The 21,472-nt window shown below is 44.2% G+C and overlaps 1 protein-coding gene across 23 annotated transcripts in view; it reads right to left on the bottom strand.

The window, feature by feature from the left end:
• MEGF6 (multiple EGF like domains 6) overlaps positions 1-21,472 on the bottom strand; it is a 231,718-nt gene that overhangs the window by 82,254 nt on the left and 127,992 nt on the right. For 20 of the 23 annotated variants that reach the window (XM_039509411.1, XM_039509408.1, XM_039509409.1 and 17 more), the window contains one exon: positions 20,268-20,390. The exons of 2 other annotated variants lie outside the window; for them this stretch is intronic. In XM_039509411.1, coding sequence (XP_039365345.1) covers positions 20,268-20,390 — 123 coding nt within the window. Of the gene's footprint in view, positions 1-4,878; positions 5,129-20,267; positions 20,391-21,472 lie in introns of those variants that run through there. One more of the 23 variants, XM_039509422.1, reaches the window with a different exon arrangement.

Genomic DNA, 21,472 nt, shown 5'->3' with positions numbered 1-21,472 from the left:
TAGATCTGTTGTAGCCGATGAGATTATGCACAGGAGTAAGGGCTGTAGAACGGGGCCCTGTGTGCTTTCCAGAAATGTGACGCAAAAGACCATCCGTCCACCATACTGATCATTATCGTCTCATTGTTCCCTCATGCTCCTCTGTCTGACATTGCCTGGACTCTTGTCAGCTCGTCGGGGTAGAGACCGTCTTTTTGTTCAGTGTTTGTACAACACCCAGCACAATAGGCTCTTGGTCCATGACTTGGACTTCTAGGCACTATTACAGTAACACAAACAACAAACAACAACAGGAGACTCCCAGCCACCAGCATCCCACCCAATATTCACAATACAGCCCCAGACAGATTTGCTTTTGGAACGGGATCTTATTTTTTCTCTTCATAACCCTCCTCCTTAAATTTGGTTCCAGGCCCAGGGAGAAACACCAACGAAACTGGCAGATCCATCAAGGTGAGCAAGCAAGCAAGCAAGCCGTCTCCAGCCCTCGGGGAAATGATGAGAGAGAATTTTGCTTTTCAGTGGAAGCACTAAAGCCACCACAGAGCTGGAGTCACTCTGGAGCCCAAACTATTCATGTGATGAAGAGGTCAAAACTGCTCTTCAATCTCTATCCCCATCCTTCAAGAAAACAGCAACACTCGCTATTGCGATTTCATAATATTTAATCTGTTTAAATACAGATGCAAAATGGAGTTATTTAACCAAAAGCGGCTCCCAAATTCAGAGTCAAGTCACTTGCTGTGTCCTTAACTCACCTTTGTTTTGCCTCAAAGCAACGCAATTGGGAGAGTCAGCCCAGCTCTTCCCTGGCTCACGTTTCAGTCTAATCAAGGGACTGATTATCATGCATTACTCAGAATGGAACACAGGTGCTCATAACAGGCAGGCAGGCATCAGGCTCTCCTCCCATTGTAACCCCTCCTCCTCTCAGACCCCTCTCCTCATCATTACTTTACAGATGTCCTTCACTGTGCTCTGTGCCATTTTGACTGTACAGCTCGTCTATGCACGGAACTGGCCTGTAACGGGCCATGTACACCCCAGCACCGTATAAAAGACAGGAATACACACAGCATTACAGACTGGTGGAAAAGCAGGACGTTGCCCCAAGGAACTCGCAGTCTCATTGAGATCAGTTGGTATAAACAAAAACAAACCACCGTGTTATGTATTGTATTGTATTGCATTTCTGTCTCTGTTATATGCATTTATGTCAGATCTATCCCTCTGCAAGGTCATAACATAGGTCCCCAAAAGAAAAGACATTGGATGTTAACATAAGAATAGATACCACAACTAATCTCTTTTATCTAGTAATGAAAGGATCTCAGAGGGAACCTTTGGTACTGGAAGGCATAACCCTACATTAACACTTTACAAAGAAGTAACTCAGCATAGGGCCTGTGTTACAGAAGCATTACGGAATATGTTTGCCAGAAGCTATTCAATATATTAAGGTGCCAGCCATAGGCATGTACTATATTGAAATGCCTGCTTGCTGCCCTTCTCTAGCTGCATGACAAAAGTTTGATGTATTTATGGAGATGTGCATTGCATGGAACCAATGCATGTGGCTGCAAAAATAAAGAGTTCAAAGAGACAAAAGAAAGACCCAGGACCCATGCTATGGTCTATGGACCAAAGGGAAGAAGTGCAGTCAATGAAGCAGGATCACCAAAGAAAACTACCATTGTACTGTATCAAACATACCATTATCAATGGACTGCTGATCATGTGCTCTGCCCGACCATGTGGGAGGACTGGATTTGATTGTGCTTCTAATTCAGTCGGTGCTGTCCTGGAGCTGCAGTAACTCCCTAACAGCAACACTTTGCACTGCTATAGAGACTTTCATCCAACAATCTCAAGGTCCTTTCCACGTATGAAGCCAACCTTGCATCTCCCAGTGGGGTCAGTATCACACAGATTGGGACGTCCATTGGATAGGTGGGTACACGGTAGATGGGTGAGACATTTGGTAGTTGTACTTCATGTGAACCTTCCTTTAAATCATCTGGCTCAGTTGACACCTTTTGAGATTTTATTTCCATTTTAGGTCCCCAAACTCAAAAACAAATTGAGCCAAAATGATGTGATTTCACAGGGTTTCCATAAATTAGTCCAAACACATTCAAAACTAGGCCCAAACATCACCTGTATTGATGTAGGAAGAAAGCAGCAGCACTGGATGGTTTAACCAATGCATCTTGGAGGATTACAGTTCAGAAATCTAGCTCCTATTCCAGACCCAGGGTCATCTCTTGGGCAGAAAAAGCCTAATCCATGCCAACAAAAATCTGCAATATCTTTGAGTGATCTAGTCTTCACACCTCCACCAGTATTAAACTCAAAACTTTGTCAGATATACCATTTGAATACTTCATGCTGGTGTAGGCCAATAATTCACTTCTCTTTAGAAGCAGCCTAGGGAGAGATTTTTATTTTCTATTCACTACTTCTCTGCTCTCCTCCTTCTTGGAAATCTTCTCTCTTGGATATTTTTCTACTACAAAAGGGTGCCAGACAGAATCTCTTCAAAGAAAGAAATATTTGGCTTACTGCTATAGTCTGTCCTAAAAGAGAATATGCCTGGCTCGCTAACCCACCCTTTGCCTGGAAGACAAAAGAAAAAAAAAAAAAGCTGCACAAGAGGGATTTAAGGTTTTCAGATGACCATTTTTCAATTGGTTTCTTATATTGTTATATGAACGAGGCTTCTTCTGCAGCTGTGGAAGTCTTTATCTGGGGAACAGTAGCCAAAGGGACAGGACTGCTTGGTATCTTGACTGGCGGCTTAGAACTACCTTCCTGAACCTCAAGAGCAGCAGCTCTATAGTGGAGGATCATCAGAGACACTGGGCCAGATTCAGATCTCACACCAATGTAAATCAGGGTAGCACCACATCCATAGGGCAACATGTTTGTGAAACTGGTGTAAGTGGGATCAGAATCAGGTAAGTCCCGGCTTGACAAAGCCCTGGCTGGGATGATTTAGTTGGGGTTGGTCCTGCTTTGAGCAGGGAATTAGACTAGATGACCTCCTGAGGTCTCTCCCAACCCTAATCTTCTATGATTCTAAGTGATATAATAAAAAAGAAAGGAGCAGGTAAGCCAATTTTTTATTGGATTTTAAGCATCCTGTGAATCCTCATTATGCTGGAGCCTTGGATTTGGGTGTGAAACTTGACCTCAGGTGCCATAGACACAACCTTTATCTTTTGAAGGGAGAGTCTGAACTTGTGGAAGCTGATAAACTGATCGAGTGGGATGGAGACATTCCACATGATGTGAGTTTGAAAACAAACAGCTGGTTTATAAATAGAAAGAGTAACATACCCAATTTTTAAAGGTGTGTGGCATCTAGCAAACACGCTAGTATCACCTCCACAAACAGCAGCTTGTGGCCATTATTCATCGGTTTTAGCTTGTGCTGAGATATTGCATTCTTTCCTATTTATATGACTCACAAATGTCCATGGTTACAAGCTTTTGGTGGACTGTGGACTCCACATATTCTCTGTCATTTCCTGAATTTTCAGACAGTCTCAACCTTTATCGCCCAGTAAGTCAGCTGAACATACAGTCAGGGAGACATGTGCAGGAGTGCACACACAACTCCCCACATAAATCCAGTCACCTCAGCATAGGAAGCAAGAGTTCTCTCACTGCTCCCCAATCATTTCACAATTAGAACCAGTACACACACCACCAACAGGCATGGGGCCATTTCTGATTAGTGTCCAGTGGAGAATTTTTCAAGAACACAATCATTTCCTAATTATCTCAGCCAAGTGACTGGTCAAATTCAGCCCTGGTGCCAGAATGTACCTCTCACTGGCACCAATGTCAGGGCAGAATTTGGTCCTCCATTCCTTGTTAGTCCAGGGGATGGAAACAGGGGGGAGCTGCTAATTCGCTTTTGTGCACATCTGGATCTGTGCCCAACACCAGCTGTCACTACTATTTTAGCACTTGCATTACTCAGATCAGCAAAACAGATGACAAAATGTTACATTACAGCAGCAGAATGTTCTTAATGTTTATAACCACATAAGATGTGGTGTGACTCTCAATTGCAACTGCTTGGCTTTGCCAGGAAATATCCACACAGCAGCAGGCTCGAGACAAAGAGGTTAGGAATTTGTTTTTAACAAAGACACAAATAAGTCTGGACCCTTAAATTCAGAGATGTAATTTGCTGTGTTTCCCAGTCTGTGGCTGTCCTCTCAGCACTCACGTGTGTGAGAACAGCAGCTATGCTCCTTACTTCTTTTCTCTAATTACTGCTAGAAAAATGAAAACTCTAAGAGCATTTTCCATTACATGTAATGACATTGAATAGCACAGAGACACATTACTGTACATGGTCTCATCGTGCACTAGTCAGACAACACCGACATGCTTGATCAACCTATCAGTCAGAAAACCAGCATTTTACCATTTAATTTGCTGCCCTGAGTGATACCCCTTTGGAGTTTGCAAAACTCCGATCAGCACAACCCATGACAAAATACTAATTTATTTTAACATGCTTGTTGCACAGCAGCTACATAACTTGATGGCATTTCTTTTACTTCAGTTGCTATAAAGTAAGGCTCTCTGCCAAGAACGACTTTTCAGAATAATAAATCCATTCAAGGAGGAATATGTCTATAATGCTGAAAATTTATACCAAAACACCATCAGATGGGCAATCAGCTCACGGATGTGTGATTTCAGTAGTTGTCAGGATGGCAGTCACTCCTTATACTGCAGTTACCCGCCTCCAAGCTATCAATAAAGAAAAAAAACATTTTTACCTCGTACAGGTTCATTATTCAACAGTGTGCCTGTGAAGAGCATCCCTGTAACTGTGACTATACCAGGGATACATACCTCGCCTCATCTCAACTCCATAACCAGCACGCCCCACATAACAGGGGTAACAGCTTCTCCAGAGATAGCGGTAGTGAGCGCCAGCAGCACCTGGGATGCCACCCAAAAGGCCAATGCACCAGAGCACCATCCAAAAAAGCCTCTGGTCCTCTGCCATGGTAAAAAGCCAACAAGAATAAAAAGCCAGAAAACAGGATTCCAGAGCAAATTAAAGAGGAAATACTGTCAAGCTACAAAATGGGAGGAAAACCCTTAAATTCAAATAAAACCAGCCCAGAACGTGTCTGTCACCTACAGGGCAAGCTGCACACACAGCCAAGCTGCCCTGCAAAGACTCTCACGCACAACGTGCCCTGGTAATAACAGCACTGCTTCCTAACAACAGATGTCATTTGGGACCAAGCTTTCTTAAGAGCCCTCCCACACCCCTTCCCTTTTATGTTCTCAACTTTCGACCCGCCCCCTGCAGGTAAAGGCCAAACCCAGCAGAAGTGTCTCCACCCTTACATTCATTCACTCTCTCCTCCCTCCCCTGCTCTGCTTTTTCTTCTTCTGTGCTGAGCCAGAATTTGTGCGTGACATCACATTCCTCCCAAAACCACACAAACTGAAAGAAACCAAAAAATTCCTGGCTGGCAGCTCTGGAGCATTATTGGGAAGCTGGGTTTGGTCCAAGCCGGAATTCTATAATTGGCCATGTTAGCAAAAAAAGAAAATAGAAGACTTGGGGCGAAATGCGTGGGGGCGGGGGGGGGGGGGGAATGGGCTTTAAATCAACTCCACATTTTGGAAAGTCCTGCCTCGACACTACTAGTGAAGGTAGAGCAAAATATCCCGAGACACTCACACACTGTGGAACAAGAAGAGCGGTTTCTCTTCTAGGAGCAAAAACCCTGACAAAACAAAACAACGTGAGTTCATTTGGGTGCCTAAAATAGGCCATCAATTAGTATATAATTATGTCCCTGTTGCTGTGGCTTTACAGCACAGTTTATGTTAAAATGAAACATCAACCAGACTAGGCAACAGCTGCCCCTATCAACCAGCCCAACCTCCATAGTCTTAGCCCAAATTCAAGCAAATGCTGGCCAAAAAGAAGAGTCCTGCACATTGCACTGAACTCTGTTCTTGGCAGAAAGTGGGAGCGACTGAATTCCAGAGATGGGGACTCTTCACCCGGAACGTCTTGTCTCCAGTTCTCTGGTGTTAGCAGCACTTCAGCTGACATCATGCAGCTATACACCTAAAGCCGGTATTTGGGAACCACATGCAAAATTCAGTGTCATAATTTAGATGTACAGATTATTATGATCATGTGCATATATTGTTAGGGCTTTTCTTAATAGACAATAGGTTCATGACTAGAACTGTGTGAATAGTGCAAAAAAAGATTCTGCCATCAGTGGTTCAAAAATGTTAATGAATTCACTTTGATTGTCTTTGCTTCTTTATGTTTGCTGTTTCCCAGCCAGAACATTCACTGAAAGAAAATGCAAATTGAAGAATATTTGCAGGAAGTGAATTCTGAATTTGTATTCATCACTATTCCACCAGAAAACTGATGCTAAGAAATATAACACATCCAGTTAGGAAACAGAAATATTAAGTGTCAAATCAAAACATTTTGGGTTAACTTGTTAGTCAAACAGACTGCTTGCAAACAAGCTATAAACCTCATTATTTGATGCATGCATTCAGCAAATAATTTGGAATAATGAATATATTTGAAAAAAATTACAATCTGCTTGCAGACAATTCCCAGAGAGGTAAAAATTAGTGAATTAAATAAACAATTCCTTACAAGTTATTTGGCCCGCTCTGTTCCTGACTGATGCACAGGAATATATTTCCTGTTTTTCAAATGGAAAATAAAGAACCACAGAGTGCTGCCTGTGTGAGCAAGAAACACAATTATACACTGTTCAGTACTGGATAACATTACAAATGAAACTTTGCATAAAATTAAAATTGAAAAGTATTTTAATGGCTCAGAGAATTAAGATTCTGGGCCAGACTGAGAGTTCTGCAAAAGCAATTGCTTGTGTTTTGGTGGACATCACTTTTGCGGGCAAATATATAACTATGCATGCAAATATGGTAAATGCTCATGCAATGGTCAGTTAATTCAAATAATCATCTGTGTACAACTACTGTAATGGCATTTGTAATCCCGATACCATATTTGCACGCACAGCCTGGGCACACAAATGGACAATTGTGTCTGCAATACTCAAAATTTGTCAGACATAGCCTTTCCCTTCTAGGTCATTGGCAATAACATAGGTCACTAGCAATCAAAAATTACTATCTTACAACTGTTCCATGACCAGTATGAAATGAACTGGTGGTCTCAGACGAGCTCCTAAACACCTCTAGGTCATGACAGATACGATTTGGTGCTCTTGTCTGAGCAGAGAGGTCAAGAGTTAAATAGGTAATAGACTTTACTCTTATCTCTAGAGGCTGTTCCTCCAGCTATGGGATAAAGCATGTGGTTGGGGGAGTTGGGAAGCTAAAATTGCCACTATCTGGGCTGTACCCAAGGGTTACACAAACTGTCCCAAGTCTGTCCCAAGTCTGGCAAACATTAGTTTGGGCTTTGCTAGCTTATGTTGCGTCACTCCTGTGACTAGGACATTATATAGACCAGTCAAATTACGGGCTGGAGATCACAAAGTTAGGTTTTCAATAAGCATTCAGAATGACTCTCACAAATGGATTCTTTATGTTACTCTGCACCTAGGAGCCCTAGTCACGGTCAGAATCTCATAGTGCTAGGGCGTTGTACAAACGCAGCACAAACAGGTGCCCCTGCCCCAAGAGCTTACAATCGAAATACGAGACAAGAGATAACAGGTGGATACAGACAGCCTGACGGGGAGTACAAGGAAAGAATGTGACAAGACTGGTCAATGTGATTGGCAACCTAACCATTCTTAAGCTTTGTATAGGCATCACTGCAAAGGAGTGTTTTAAGGAGCGATTTGAAGGAGGATCGTCAGGTAGCTTTGAGGGTATTTACAGGTAGCTCCTCCCAGCCCCAAGGGGCAGCATGGGAGAAAGCACAGAGATGCTTGTTTGAACAAATGCCAACATATTGTGCACCACCCTGTATACAGAGTACCACACCATGAGCCATCTGTCATTCTAAGCTACTCCACGGGCGAAAGGCATCCTTGGGCATTACTGAAAAGGGCTGTATGCAGACACTGATTAACTGAGTCTTCCCTTGGACTGAGACACGTGTATGTGTACACACATGCTCGCACGGGCATGTGTGTGGTGGGAGCCTGTGTGTATGTGCTTTGTGAGAGGGCATGTCTGTGTGCTATGATCAGCATGTGTTGTGCATGTGTGGCTGTGTGCATTATGAATTGCATGTACCTTGTGTGGATATGTGAATGTTTGCGTGTGTGTGTGTGTGTGTGGGAGAGAGAACATTAGGTTCTGTTAAAAACAAACAAACAAACAAACGTTAGTTCTGCACGAACCTGTCTTTTGAATCTAGATGCCAGCTGAAGAATGAAAAACTTGCAAACTGTTCCCACATAGTACAGTCTTACTAATGCAATAATACAAATATAATCACTCCTGGAATGCTTAAAAAGCATTAATAATACTTGCAATTCATTTCTGGAAGCCTAGGAATCTGTGCTAATCTCCTCACAGATTTTTTTATTTTACAGCAAACAAAACCATTTTTTCCAAATGTTTGTACTGATTGCTTCCGAATAAAGATCGTGAAGAAAAAAAGATGATCAAAGGCTAATACAAACATTCTATTAATATTAAAAAGAACATGAGCTTGCGTTATTTCATTATGTATTTCATCAGTCTGTTGTTCATGCACAATGCTAAAAGACGCCCACAAACTACACCCACAGGTACCTGAGCCAACACTTACAACCCAAGCAAAACCCTTTTGACTGTATTCTTCTTTTTGTTCACGAAAAGGAATACAGCAAGACTTTGACATTACGGTAATTCTTCCAAGCTTTACACTGTCCTCTGTATTCACCCACGAAAGGTCATGCTCCAGTACGTCTGTTAGTCTACAAGGTGCCACAGGACTCTTTGCTGCTTTTACAGATCCAGACTAACACGGCTACCCCTCTGATACTTGACTGTCCTCCGCTATTCCACTGATGCCAGTGGAAGCTGTACATTGAATGTTGGTCCTTATGTGATCCTTAATTGCCCTAACAAACACAGCACATGTTGACAGACAGGATTCTCTTTTCCAAGAGATGGCTGAATTGATCTGTTAGTACTATGCTGTTATAGTTTTTAAGTCAATCTTGTGCTGGTGAAAGGTACCACTATTTAACTGCACAATAGGTACAACACAGTCAGCCACAAAGCAGGCTTCCAAGCCCTACCACCCCTACCCCCAAAATGTGCCTCAGCACATCCCTGGAGGGAACAGTTGGTGAGAGAAGAGTTCAGTCTCCGTGACCCATTAAATGTTTTCATTTATTTACAGGCTTTTCCATGGCACTCCCCTCCATGGCATCCCAGCACCTGGCAAATACGACTGACCCTCATACCGGGGTAGGGCATTATTACTATTCACGTTTTACTAGTGGGGAACTCAGGAACTGAGGTGGTGAAGTGACCAACACAAGGTTAAATGGGAAAACAGAAACTGAGCCCCCATCTCCTGAGTACCAGGCCAGATAGCTAACCACAAAACCATGCTTCTTTCTTAGCCCCTCTGCTCACAACGACATCGAGGGTGCCAGTATATGCCAATGGTGATTCATTTGTTTTGGGGTGTAGGTTGGACTTGCATGGCCAGCAGATAATTCTCAAACCACATTTTATCTAAAGTGGATTAGAACGGGTGGCTGAGAATCCTGACCCCTGCCAAGATGTCTGCTGCACCCTAACTGGTACTGCCACGAATCCTCTCAGAGTGGCCTTAAAAGGCCAGCATCGCACTGGGGGGTTTTAACTCATGCTTTAAGACTACATAATCCCAAAGATTAAACAGCAAGTGAAGAACACAAGACAAAGGATACGGACGTATCACTCACCTATAACCCAGCAGAACTTACCACCACTACACTTGACAAGGTAACAGATCCCAGAAAACACAGCTCCAACCCAATGTGGACTGCAATCTTTAGTGATGAAGTACAAAGCCTCCCAGCCCGTAACTGACTTCAAATGAAGAACCCTCCCTTTCCCATCTGACCCCCAACCAGGATCCCTCCCACTCTGTCACCAATGAGTGGTGAAGCCTCCTGCCATCTGACACCAGAATCATGCTTATCCCCCCGCAGGAATGACATGAAATCAACATCCTCTTCCTCCTCCCATGGGACTGATACTTAGCTAACCAACTGATGGCTCTCCCATTCTGGAAGTGACACTTAACCAACAGCTCTCAAACCCTGTGACTGAAAACACGGTATGAAATGGTTGGGGAGACAGTCTCCATATATTAAAAATGAGAGTTCCATATTTTGGTTCTTTGCCCTACACGGACTGTCCTAGAGAGCAAAAGCTATGGGAGAACACCCTATATTTGGTGTCTCCAAAGCTTTCGGTCCTCCTGTGACCCGAACTGAGAACAAGAGAGCAGAGAGTGCGGCTAAGACATGGTGTTTCTCTAGTAACCACTCAGGTAAAGAAACTTTACTGAGTCTTTCTTTTTATTAATCCAATGAAATATTTCTAAATTAAGGCACCGTGTTCAAGCCACACCAATTACCCTAAGAAAGTAATAATGTTATCAATTCCTGTGCTATGGAGGATAGGATCTAAATTTTAAAAAAATAGAGGGCTAAGCATAGCTTATTGGATTTTCCAGAGACCAACTCATAAAACACAATTAGTTTTCTGGAATGTTTCATAACATGGTGCTCATACGAGTGGAGGAGAATAGCAACTCCTTTTAGTGGTATTATTTGGCCATAGCAAAAGTCCAAATAAAAATTTGTGGTTTAGACTGTAATGAATATCACTGCATGATGAATATGCAACAGAGTGCAATCCAGGAGGAAAATAGCCTAATGTGATCACAGCGTACTTTCCAAAGGAAGGTGGACTCCAGTCACTTGAGTAGACTGTTCCAAATGTCAGCAGCTGCCTAACCTTCCATGAACCATTCAGCTCCTGAGAATATTCATTCACTGTAACACACTGCACACTTGTCATTCACATTTTGAGTTTAAAAGAAACATTCTAACCCAGGAACTTGGGCAGTTACTCTATCGAAGAAGAATGATCTTTCCGGGAAATACATTATTTTTTACAAACAGTCTGAACAAACAAAAGTCAGGTAAAATTGCTGATGTGATGAGCATGCTAAGTTGTTACAGCGCACCTTTCACTCACACCTCTGATCTCCATGTACACCTCTGGAATGTCTATTAAAGTCCTAACTGTCCAACACAATTGGAAGAAGCTTACCTGTATGCAATCAATGGAAGTTAGGAGCCCAAATACATTGGTGGATTTGGGCCTACATCTTTATCACCTTATGCAATGTACAGATAAACACCTACAACCTTAATTGGAATACTGAGCATTTATGTAATGCTTTTCACCTGCAAAGTGCTTTACAAACATTGACGAATTAATCCTCACAACACCCATCTGAGGGAATTTAAAGCCCCATTTTATAGACAATGAAAATGAGGCACATAGAGGTTAATAAGCTTTTGTTAGAAGGGATCAGAATCAGAGCCAGGATTACAGGTTAGGAGGTCTTGATTCCCAGTCCTGTGTTCAGACCATTCAGAGGGATAGACCAGACAGATGTGCACAGTACTTATAAGTGATGCAATAAATATTTTAACAGCTAAATGAATTAACAAAACCCTTGAAGACCCAAGTACTTTTATAGTAAATTTCTACTAAGTAAATGTGAAAGGCAAGGAAGCTAGGACCGTTAACAGAAAATCTATTCTTGGTACTGGGATGGTTAGTCTAATACAGTGCTTCTCAAAGTCGGGCCACCACTTGCTCAGGGAAAGCCCCTGGCGGTCCGGGCCGGTTTGTTTACCTGCCGCATCCCCAGGTTCAGACGATCACGGCTCCCACTTGCCACGGTTCGCCGCTCCAGGCCAATGGGGGCTGCGGCGCAGGCCAGGGCAGCCAGCACATCCCTCGGCCCGCGCCGCTTCCCGCAGCCCCCAATGGCCTGGAGCAGTGAACCGCAGCCAGCGGGAGCCGTGATCGGCTGAACCTGGCGACGCGGCAGGTAAACAAACCGACCCGGACCGCCAGGGGCTTTCCCTGAGCAAGCGGCGGACTGGCTTTGAGAAGCACTGGTCTAATAGACATATCACGGCACAAATTTCTTTTTAATCTGCTTAGTCACACTTCTCAGTGGAAAGCAAAAATGGCTTCTCTTTCCTTTCCCTTTCCCGTTTGAATCCATTGCACCTGACCCTCTTCCCTGGACAAGTTAAGGATGAAGTAAAATAAAAGGCTCATTAATCAACTGTACCAATGATAGCAAATTAAGAAGGCTTGTAAACATAGTGAAACTTTAGATCGAACTGGTGAGTTTCGAAGGCTGGGCAGCATACAATAGCATGAGATGAAAGGTAGATAAATGCAGGCAATAGATAAAACAATCTAACCAGAAATGCTAAATCAGAGCAGGCTGGTCTGAGAGCAGCAGTACAGAAAAAGACCTGGGGTGAGATTAATTAGCAAATTTCACATGTAATCCCTGCAGAATGTTCTTGCAGTATAAGCAAACGCTATTCTGGGATGTAACATTGGAATACTGTGTATTTTGTAAGTCCAGAGAAGTTTCCTGTATTCCTCAGCCTCAGGAAGACCACAGATAAGAGTTCTGGGAGCCACAAAACAGAAAAAGATCTTGACAAACTGGAATATCCAAGGAAAAGGTACAAAAATAATTACAAGACTAGAGGATACAACCTGTAAGGAGAGTCTGAGGGAGTGTGCAAGGGAGAAGAGGCAGCCAAGCAGGGAACATGTGAACAATCCAGGAATACCCAAGAGGCTATGTTCACTCCAAGAATACTGGGTGTCATGTGTAAAGGAGTGGAGTAGAGCTGCTCCTGCATTCATGAGTGTAGCAGGCATGTTGCATACAGGAATGACAGAGCAATGGGGCCCCGCGGCTGAAACCCTGCAGGCTGAAGCTGGGAGAGGGCGTGGGGCTGAAGGCAATGTGCCCACCCCCTGTCTGAAGCCAGGAGCGGCGCAGGGCTGAAGCCGGGAGCCCCAACACCACACCAAATCTCCCAGCTTGGTTTGTGCAGGTGTTTCTCCAGTTCAGTGGCAGTTTGGGTGGGACACTTGGCATGTTTCCCAAGCCCCTTTGGGTCCCCTGCATATCCAGCACATCGTAGTTACATCTACAACACTGTCTTGCATGCAGTGATGTAGCATGATGAACTGCTCCAGGTATTCCTGCCTGGGGGGAGGTATCTGACAAGCCAGGGAGAAGGACAAATGGTTTGCAGCTTTACTCCAGTCTCCTGGAAACAAGGCCATGGCCCACTGCATCGAGGTCGAAGACTCACCGGTGCAGCGCCTCCTGCTGGTTGTCTCAGGAATTAGCTCTCCAGCATACGGAGCACCTCCGACTGGCTGGTGTCTCGCCTGCCGCTGGCCCCCATGTCCCTCCCGGACCCTGGTGCTCTTTACCTCAGGGTTCTGCCCAGCAGTACCCCCACGCTCTGGGTCTCCTCTCCCAGGGGAACCCCCAACCGTCTAAACCTACCTTGCCTCTGTGGTGACTGCCAGTCGTCATCTAGCCCCCGCTCGCTGGGCCAGACTGCAGTCTGTCATGGCCACTCATCATTGGCAAGGGGGTAGGACCAGCTGCCTCTGCCTATCGCCAGGCTGCCCCTCTGCAGCCCCAGGACCTTTGCAGGCCTCCACCAAGGCCGGAAGCCTGGGGGTTTCCCAGGCTGGAGCGCCCCAGCTCCTCTTGCCCTTCCCCAACACTGCTCTGCTTCAGGTACCTTCCTCTCAGGCAGCCAGGCCTTCCCACTCCAGGGCTAGAGAGTGAGACTCTTCCAGCTCCCGGCCCCCAGCCTTCTTATCAGGGCCAGCTGGGCCCTGATTGAGCTGCCCCAGCTGTGGCTGCTTCCCCAGTCAGCCCAGCTTGGCTGCTTTTAACCCGTTCTCCAGGAGTGGGGCAGCCGCCCCACTACACCCACGTTTTATTCTCCACAGATAAGTGCTCACTTGAAACAAAACAGTGGTACAAAAGGAACAAATTGTCACCCTTCAGGTCTCAGAGAGGATAAAGACTGAACGGGCACAGAGCACGAACCCCCCTTTTGCCCCAGAGCTGTTCCTTCCAGGTCAGATGGGGAGCACATTGACTAGGTCGGGTGAGAGTAGCTTGCACTGACGCTGCCCCAACTGCATGCTTTCTGTGACTAAAACAGCAGACTCTGGCTCTCAGGGCTGTCAATCTTCAGCCTTTTACAAGTATTACAGTCATTTTCAATGTGCATTCATGAATCAACTGAGGCACATGTGTAAATAGGTAAACTGAGGCACAAACTGACACAGTGAGTTAGTGGCAGAGCCCGGACTAGAACCCCAAAGTCCAGACTTGTAGCCTTCTGCCCACGTTCCATTCCAGGCACTGAGCTAATTATGCTCAAAATAGGCTGGGAAGTTGCTTGAGATGAGAACTTACTTCAAACAAGGATTTTAGTGTGTTAAAATTACGTTTAGACTCCAAGAAGAGTGTTATCCTTTTATTTCATATGTAACCATGCTGTTTCCAATATTCTTACCCACTATGAATTTGAGTCTTTGATTCTCTGTTCTATGTTATTAAACTTGTTCTTGTTTTTATTATAAATACATCTCCACACTGTGTCATTAAGCAACGTGTGACTCCTCAGTTGAATCAAACAAGCAAACCTGCTAATTATTGTGAGTGTCCAGCAAGGGGAGCTGAACACTGCAGGGAATGCACTTAGATGGGCTCAGGGACCGGGGTGCACCTTTTGATACCTGCAAGGCAAAGTAAGGGCTGGCAGAACTCTGAGGCTAGGGCATGAGTGGCAGAGGGCTGGTGGTATCCAGGAGCTGACCTGCAGAAATTACAAAAAAGAGGCAACAAGGTGACTCTCAGTCTTGGGCACTTGGAGGAAGCATCAATATTACACCTGAGCAAAGTGAGTGCAAATTGTGTGTAAAACGCCATTCAAATCAGAACCCACTTTGAACAGATATAAGTGACCACACAAGAGTCAAAATTGTGGCGAGTCAGGCCCAAACACTTTGGATGAGGTTATTCAAACCACATTAGAGTGGAAATTAGATTGGTAATATCATAAGAGACTTGTGAGATTTCCAGCACCTGTCAGTTTAGACAGGACTGGAAATGCCATAGGAATAGACTCGCTCATGAAACATCTGCCCTTTATGGTCCCAACTATTTAAAAACAAAAAAAAAGTTTAGTTGAGTCTATGTTTGGGGCAAAGGTTCATGTCAATTTTAATTTTAGCCAACCCATTTTGCCCATCAGTATTGTATAACAGCACCACATGGTCTGTACTAGAGAGTGTAATTGCGTGGTTCACTCCCACCAGTATCATGAACCCCTTAATCACCTGAGAAACTAATCCTTGTCCAGGGAATACTGGGGAAATTCAAAATGCCTTAACTTGGCGCAGATAAGGACAAAGCTGTTTATTTCACACATCTTGATAGTGTGTGTAACAAGCCAGGAAATACTTTCAGCTATTTTAAACAAAACATGACAAATATACCAAACTGGCAAAGATGCAACATTTTTTCTCAAAAATTCCTCGATGTCCAAATCAACGTTCACTAAGATAGCTCTCTCCCAGTATGTCAGTAATGTTTATTAATTACTTTGAATAGTTTCTGCTTTCTCCCACTAAGCAAATCAGTGCAGTAAACTGATAATTCTACCACAAAACATGTGACAATACTAATATATCAACATCACATGCTGAGTTGGGTGCTTTAACTCTTACTAAAGAAAATATGTTTTCTTTATATTTTTAATGCTGTAAGAACTTGGTAAAGGTGTCCATTTCAGCTAGTGCTGGGATTGGCATAGATTCAGAAAAAATACAGCTAATTCTTGGCTCTGGTTAGCAAATAATCTCTTGCAATAGTCTGACGTTGAGGTCCAGCAATCCCAAACACGCAGAACTGGTACAGCACATAATTCGGGGGGCGGGGGAGAAGAGTTTAGCTCTAGTAGAAAACTACAGGCTGTATAACAGAGGTGGGCAAACTACGGCACACGGGACCGTCCTGCCCGGTCCTTGAGCTCCCGGCCAGAGAGGCTAGCCCCCAGCCCCTCCCCCACAGCCACGCTGCCATGTGGGCGGTTGCGCACTCCTGCCAAGCACCGCGGCTGCCAGACATTCTGCTCTGAGCGGCATGGTAAGGGGGCCGGAGGGGTTGGATAAGGGGCGGGGGGTCCTGGGAGGAAGTCAGGGGACAGGGAGCTAGGGGCAGTTGGATGGGGCAGAGGTTCTGGGGGGCAGTCAGGGGATGGGGGGTTGGATAAGCGTGGGAGTCCCCAGGGGGCCTGTCAGGGGATGGGGTGTGGATAGGGGTCAGGGGACAGGAACAGGGGGTTGGTTAGGCGTGGGTTCCAGGGGATGGGGGTGTGGATAGGGGTCAGGGGACAGGAAACAGGGGGGGTTGGTTAGGTGTGGGGTTCCAGGGAGGCCTGTCAAGGGCCCAGGGTGTGGATAGGGGTCACAGCAGTCAGGGGACTGGGAGCAGGAGGGTTGGATGGGGGCAGGGGCCCCAGGAGGGTGCGGTTAGGGGACAAGGAGCAGTGGGGGTTGGATGGGTCAGAGGTTCTGAGGGGGGAAGTCAAGAGGCAGGAAGTGGGAGGGGACGGATAGGGGGTGGGGGCCAAGCTGTTTGGGGGGGCACAGCCCTCCATACAATTTTGCACCCCCAATGTGGCCTTCGGGCCAAAACGTTTGCCCACCCCTGCTGTATAATGATAATGAATTCAAGCTCTAGGGGGGAAATGTCCATATGACCGAGGCTTCCTTTGGGGCCTAGACTATTACATTTCACAGTCCCCTAATTTTCACTTTACAGAACATACAAATGTGCATCTCTTTGCCTATTTTATGGCAATAGAAACTCCAAAGTGGAAGATGGGAAACAATGCAAGATAGACACTTTGGGTGAAATCCTGGCCCTGTTAAGACAATGGCAAAACTCCTGTTGACTTCAATAGGGCCAGGATTCATCCATAAAGCCTGCTTTTCAAACAGACAGCCTTTTTCCACCTCTGTGCATGCAACTGGTATCATTTTAGATGTCTGAGCTACTGATTGTGCCCAGAAACTGAGCATTTATGCTGGATGACTGAGTGAAATCATGAGTGTGTGGGTAGAGGAAAGCGAGCCTGTCCTTTAAAATCTAGTTGTTAGGACTCTAACTTCTGGGCTACTCTGTGGGTGAAGTCATGGACCTAGAAAACCCCCCTTATAAACATAATGATTCATGCCTAAACCTTGGTGTGGACTGGTACTAAGGTACTAACACGATAGAAAATGAGAAGACTAATCCTCTTGGAAGTTGAGCATTACCACCAGGCCTGTGTAGAATTATCTATTAATTCTTCCTAATGGCTATGGAGCTATCCATTATATTCACATTCCGTAGTACCTTCAATCGCATGGTTAAACTACTATTCCAAAGGTAATTTAAACACAAAAATATAACATTCACCTCAGACACGATTTTCGAAGAGATGACAGTACTGATGCTTAACAGAAGGCTACATGATTTTGGACAGACCCTGCCACTCTCTGAGGAGCATTAAAATGACATTCTGTGTCCAGCCAGTATGAAATGGTTATTAGGAAATGACATGAGACAAGGAATTCCCAGCAGGGAATGGCAAAAGGGGTATCAGCTGGTAGTTTTTAATGGCTTGGGCCCTTGCTGAAGGGCATTTTTTTATAACAACATAAAAACAAGAAGAAATATATATCGGAAACAGGCAGAAGGGGGTAGGAGAGGGACTTTGACTGTAGTAAGCAAGCAGAGCGTAAGATGAAATTGGATTGTCTATTCAAGTAAATATACCTGCATTTAGATACCATGGCTGGGTCTATGCTCACATTTTCCTTCTAATTTCCCACTGCTGCACTAGCACCAATACAGCTTCACCAGTTCAAAGGAAGATAAACTTGACACCTGGACATTAGAAATGCCAACTCAGCTGGATATTTCCGTATAGGAGCAGCTTTTACACATGAATCCACAACATCCCATATTTTGGATGCCCTGTCATTTGGCATACTGCTCCCATTCCCATGCCCATTGTCAAGGAGAGTTTCAATTTTCAAAGAAGGCCAGTGCAAGTTTACCACCGTTTAGATGGAGTCAAGTGGCGTGTCAGTCATGGGGGGAAGGAATAGGCGAGCATTTGTAAGAGGAGCATTTTATGTGGAAGTGAGTAAAAGGAATGGATATTTCAGTCCTGGCACAGAGGAGACTTTTCTTTGGCATCACAGACTCCGTTCTGAGGCCTGTTAACTTACTCTAAAATCTCAAAGGTGCTGGCTGATTTAAGATTCTTTTATTCAAGTCTGGATTTGATGTTGGAAAACTCAAGGCAATTCTGCCTTTCCAGGATGTGTGTTTTAGGTTTCAGCCACCATGCTGTAAATTAGTAGGAAATGGAAAGAAATGGAGAAATATTTCAACAGAGGCTTCTCTCTCACTGATCACCATCCAACCACCCCAGAATGAGGTATCAAATTCTGCCAGATTTCCACTCAAAACCATAAATTTCTCCCCAAAATTAGAAACTCCACTGAAGTTCACTTGAAATCTTTCCAAATTCACGTATTTTGCATTGCTCTCTCTCTCTCTCTCTCTCTCTCTCTCTCTCACCTAGCTGAAGAGACTCAAGGAAATTTAACAAACTAAAATAATTAGCAAGTCTGTCTGCCTTATTGCAATAAAAGAAAATGTTCTTTCAGCAATTGTCCCAACAGGTGGTGGTGTCAGTACTGCAATATAATTCATAAATTACATTACTAGTGCTAGCTTTCCTGCTTGGGAGCATTAGTGCAGAATACTGCAGAGTACTGTTATTTAATAAGCGCAGGCTTCTTTAAACTGCAAATATAAACAACCTGTTTTCCAAGCACACTTCCCCCTTTCCTTGAATAATCAGAACAAATTTGTCCACTTAAAACCAGCTCAGCACAAAAGTTTTCCAAAACATTGTCAAGAAGGCTAAAGTGCTTTGAAACCACAAACAGCCCTTGTCCTCTCGCAGACGGGACACAGCTGGGAATGGGCACAAACAGAACCTTTACATTCCTGAAGCGAGAGCTTTCAGTGATTTCACACAAAAGGAAGTTCTATTAGGAGTGAGATAATAACATGTTGTCCGAGAGAGAGAGACACTAGATGGCCTCTCCCAGCTAATGGCCTTTCATTCCCTTGGAAATCTGGCTGAAATTTAAGATACCATTGCTGCCTCCCAGTAGCCAGAAGAGGTGTTCAAATGGACGGTACCCTAGGTGAAGGAATAAAAGACACACTGTAATTAAGTGCATAAGTGAAACCAAGCAGTTAAGCTGCAATCAATCATCTATGGAGCATGTAGTTGGTGTACGTTTTGTATTTGCTCTCCTAGTTACAATTGTTGTCATAAAGAAAACAAAAGTCCCACGCTTGGTCCCATCCACTATACTAAAGCTAAACCTGATTTCCGCCTATTCCTTCTCATGAGGGGGGGTGTTGGATGTCAATATAATTAAAATCTTATTTTGCATCCCGAAATTACAAAAAGAGGAAGAATTCTACCAGAGTGCGGCATGAACCCGGGGGTCTGGGATCAACTGGGAACAACTGTACTGTTCCATGTGCAATCACATACCCCACCCCCAAAACACACCTAGTCTCTCTTACACACTCCACAGTACTACTCCAGACCATACACACCTCCCTCACATACCCCCATCCAACCTCCCCAAACCCTATTATTCCTACCCCCCACCACACACCATCTACACTATTATCTATCTTGCAAATCATGCTGGTACAATGTGTGTGGAAGACCATATTTTAAATACAGCTGAACTGTACAGAAGAAGAGGGGTAAGGGTTCTGAACAGCAGAAGAAGGGCAAAGGGTCTCAACACTACAGACAGACACTTAAAAGCACCCACTACAACAGCTGATTCTTACTCTACAAATCACAGGGAGATCCGATCTGTTCTGTAAACATCTCTAAGCATTACTCCGCTATAAAATTTGGCAAGGCCTAACTTTATAACTTCTGAATTTCTGAGGCTACAATGCAATTCTTTGTAACATACATACAGCTGTAGGAGCCAAGGGAATTCATCAAAGCCCCCAGAGGCTGGCCGACGCCAGCAGGCTGTCATCCCATTCCTACCTTCACACACCTTCCCGTCTCCCTTCAGCCTCAGCCCATTGGGGCACTTGCAGTAGAAACTCCCAATCGTATTGCAGCACTGGGACTCGCAACCACCATTCCCGGCTTCACATTCATTGACATCTGAAAGAGATGAGAAATTGGGGGGGAAATGTGAGATTTTAGTGGACAGCCAAACCAGAAGGATGATTAATGCATGATAAAAGTGCTATTTTCCATTCCCTTCTCTCTTTTTTAGTTTTTAATTAGCTATCTAGTGCCAATAGTAAAAACATAAAGGGTAAACTGTGCAAAATAATCCTCTGAGTGCATGCTAAGGGATACATTTTAAAGCTTAAAATGTTGCTAAGAAATAGGTACTTACCCCACTGAACATGCAGTACACGTGTCTGCATGCACAGAGATATTTACACTCACATATATCCTGCTTTCCCCAGTAATACCCATTTGTGCATGAAAAATTAGAGACTGGGGTAATGGGTGCCCCTTTGTATTTTGTAGAAGCAATTTATGACACAAGGTTTCAAAATAGCCTCATACATTATTTTTTAAAAGGATCAGATATTTGCGTGGATAAGAAGAGATTCAGGATAAAAACCACAAGGGTTCACAATCCTCGTATTTCAGTTGGTCACCAGCTGAAAGAGCAAGAAACTTCCCATCATGTAGTCAAATTTCACAGTTAGCTGCAATGTAGAAGTTTAAGGCTTTCATTGCAACATTCAGAAATAGCCACAAACACCAGACCTGATGGATCATCAGTCTTGTCCTATGAAACAGTTCTCCTGTTTATTGCCATATTAAAAGATGATAAAGCACTATTGTGATGTTGTAATTTATACTTGCAGCTATGATGTAACCTAAACAATCGTGAGTTCAAACCAGAGAGCACTGTTAATAACAGAAAATATCAGAACTATAAGAACGGCAATAATTCCTTAATACCAAAATCCCTCCGATCAAAGAGGTTTCAGTTTCCAGACCTGCCCAAAACGACTACTTTGCTGATACGCATAAAGAAAGGGAGCATTTATGTAGAACTAAGGAAGGATGAGATGTAGCAAAGAAACTGGTTAGCAGGAGCTGGCTACTTCTCAGCCAAATTTGTTAAATACCCACTATCCTCTTATGGAGGAAACTGAACAATATTTTGTATTTTCTGTATTTCTATTTCAACCCCTTTTCCACCCCAGCTTTGTTATTCA

Source organism: Mauremys reevesii, linkage group 21 (assembly GCF_016161935.1).
Source record: "Mauremys reevesii isolate NIE-2019 linkage group 21, ASM1616193v1, whole genome shotgun sequence".
Lineage (NCBI taxonomy): Eukaryota > Metazoa > Chordata > Testudines > Geoemydidae > Mauremys > Mauremys reevesii.
The sequence above is the reverse complement of the archived record's forward strand: the minus strand, read 5'-3'. Positions and strand labels throughout refer to the sequence as shown.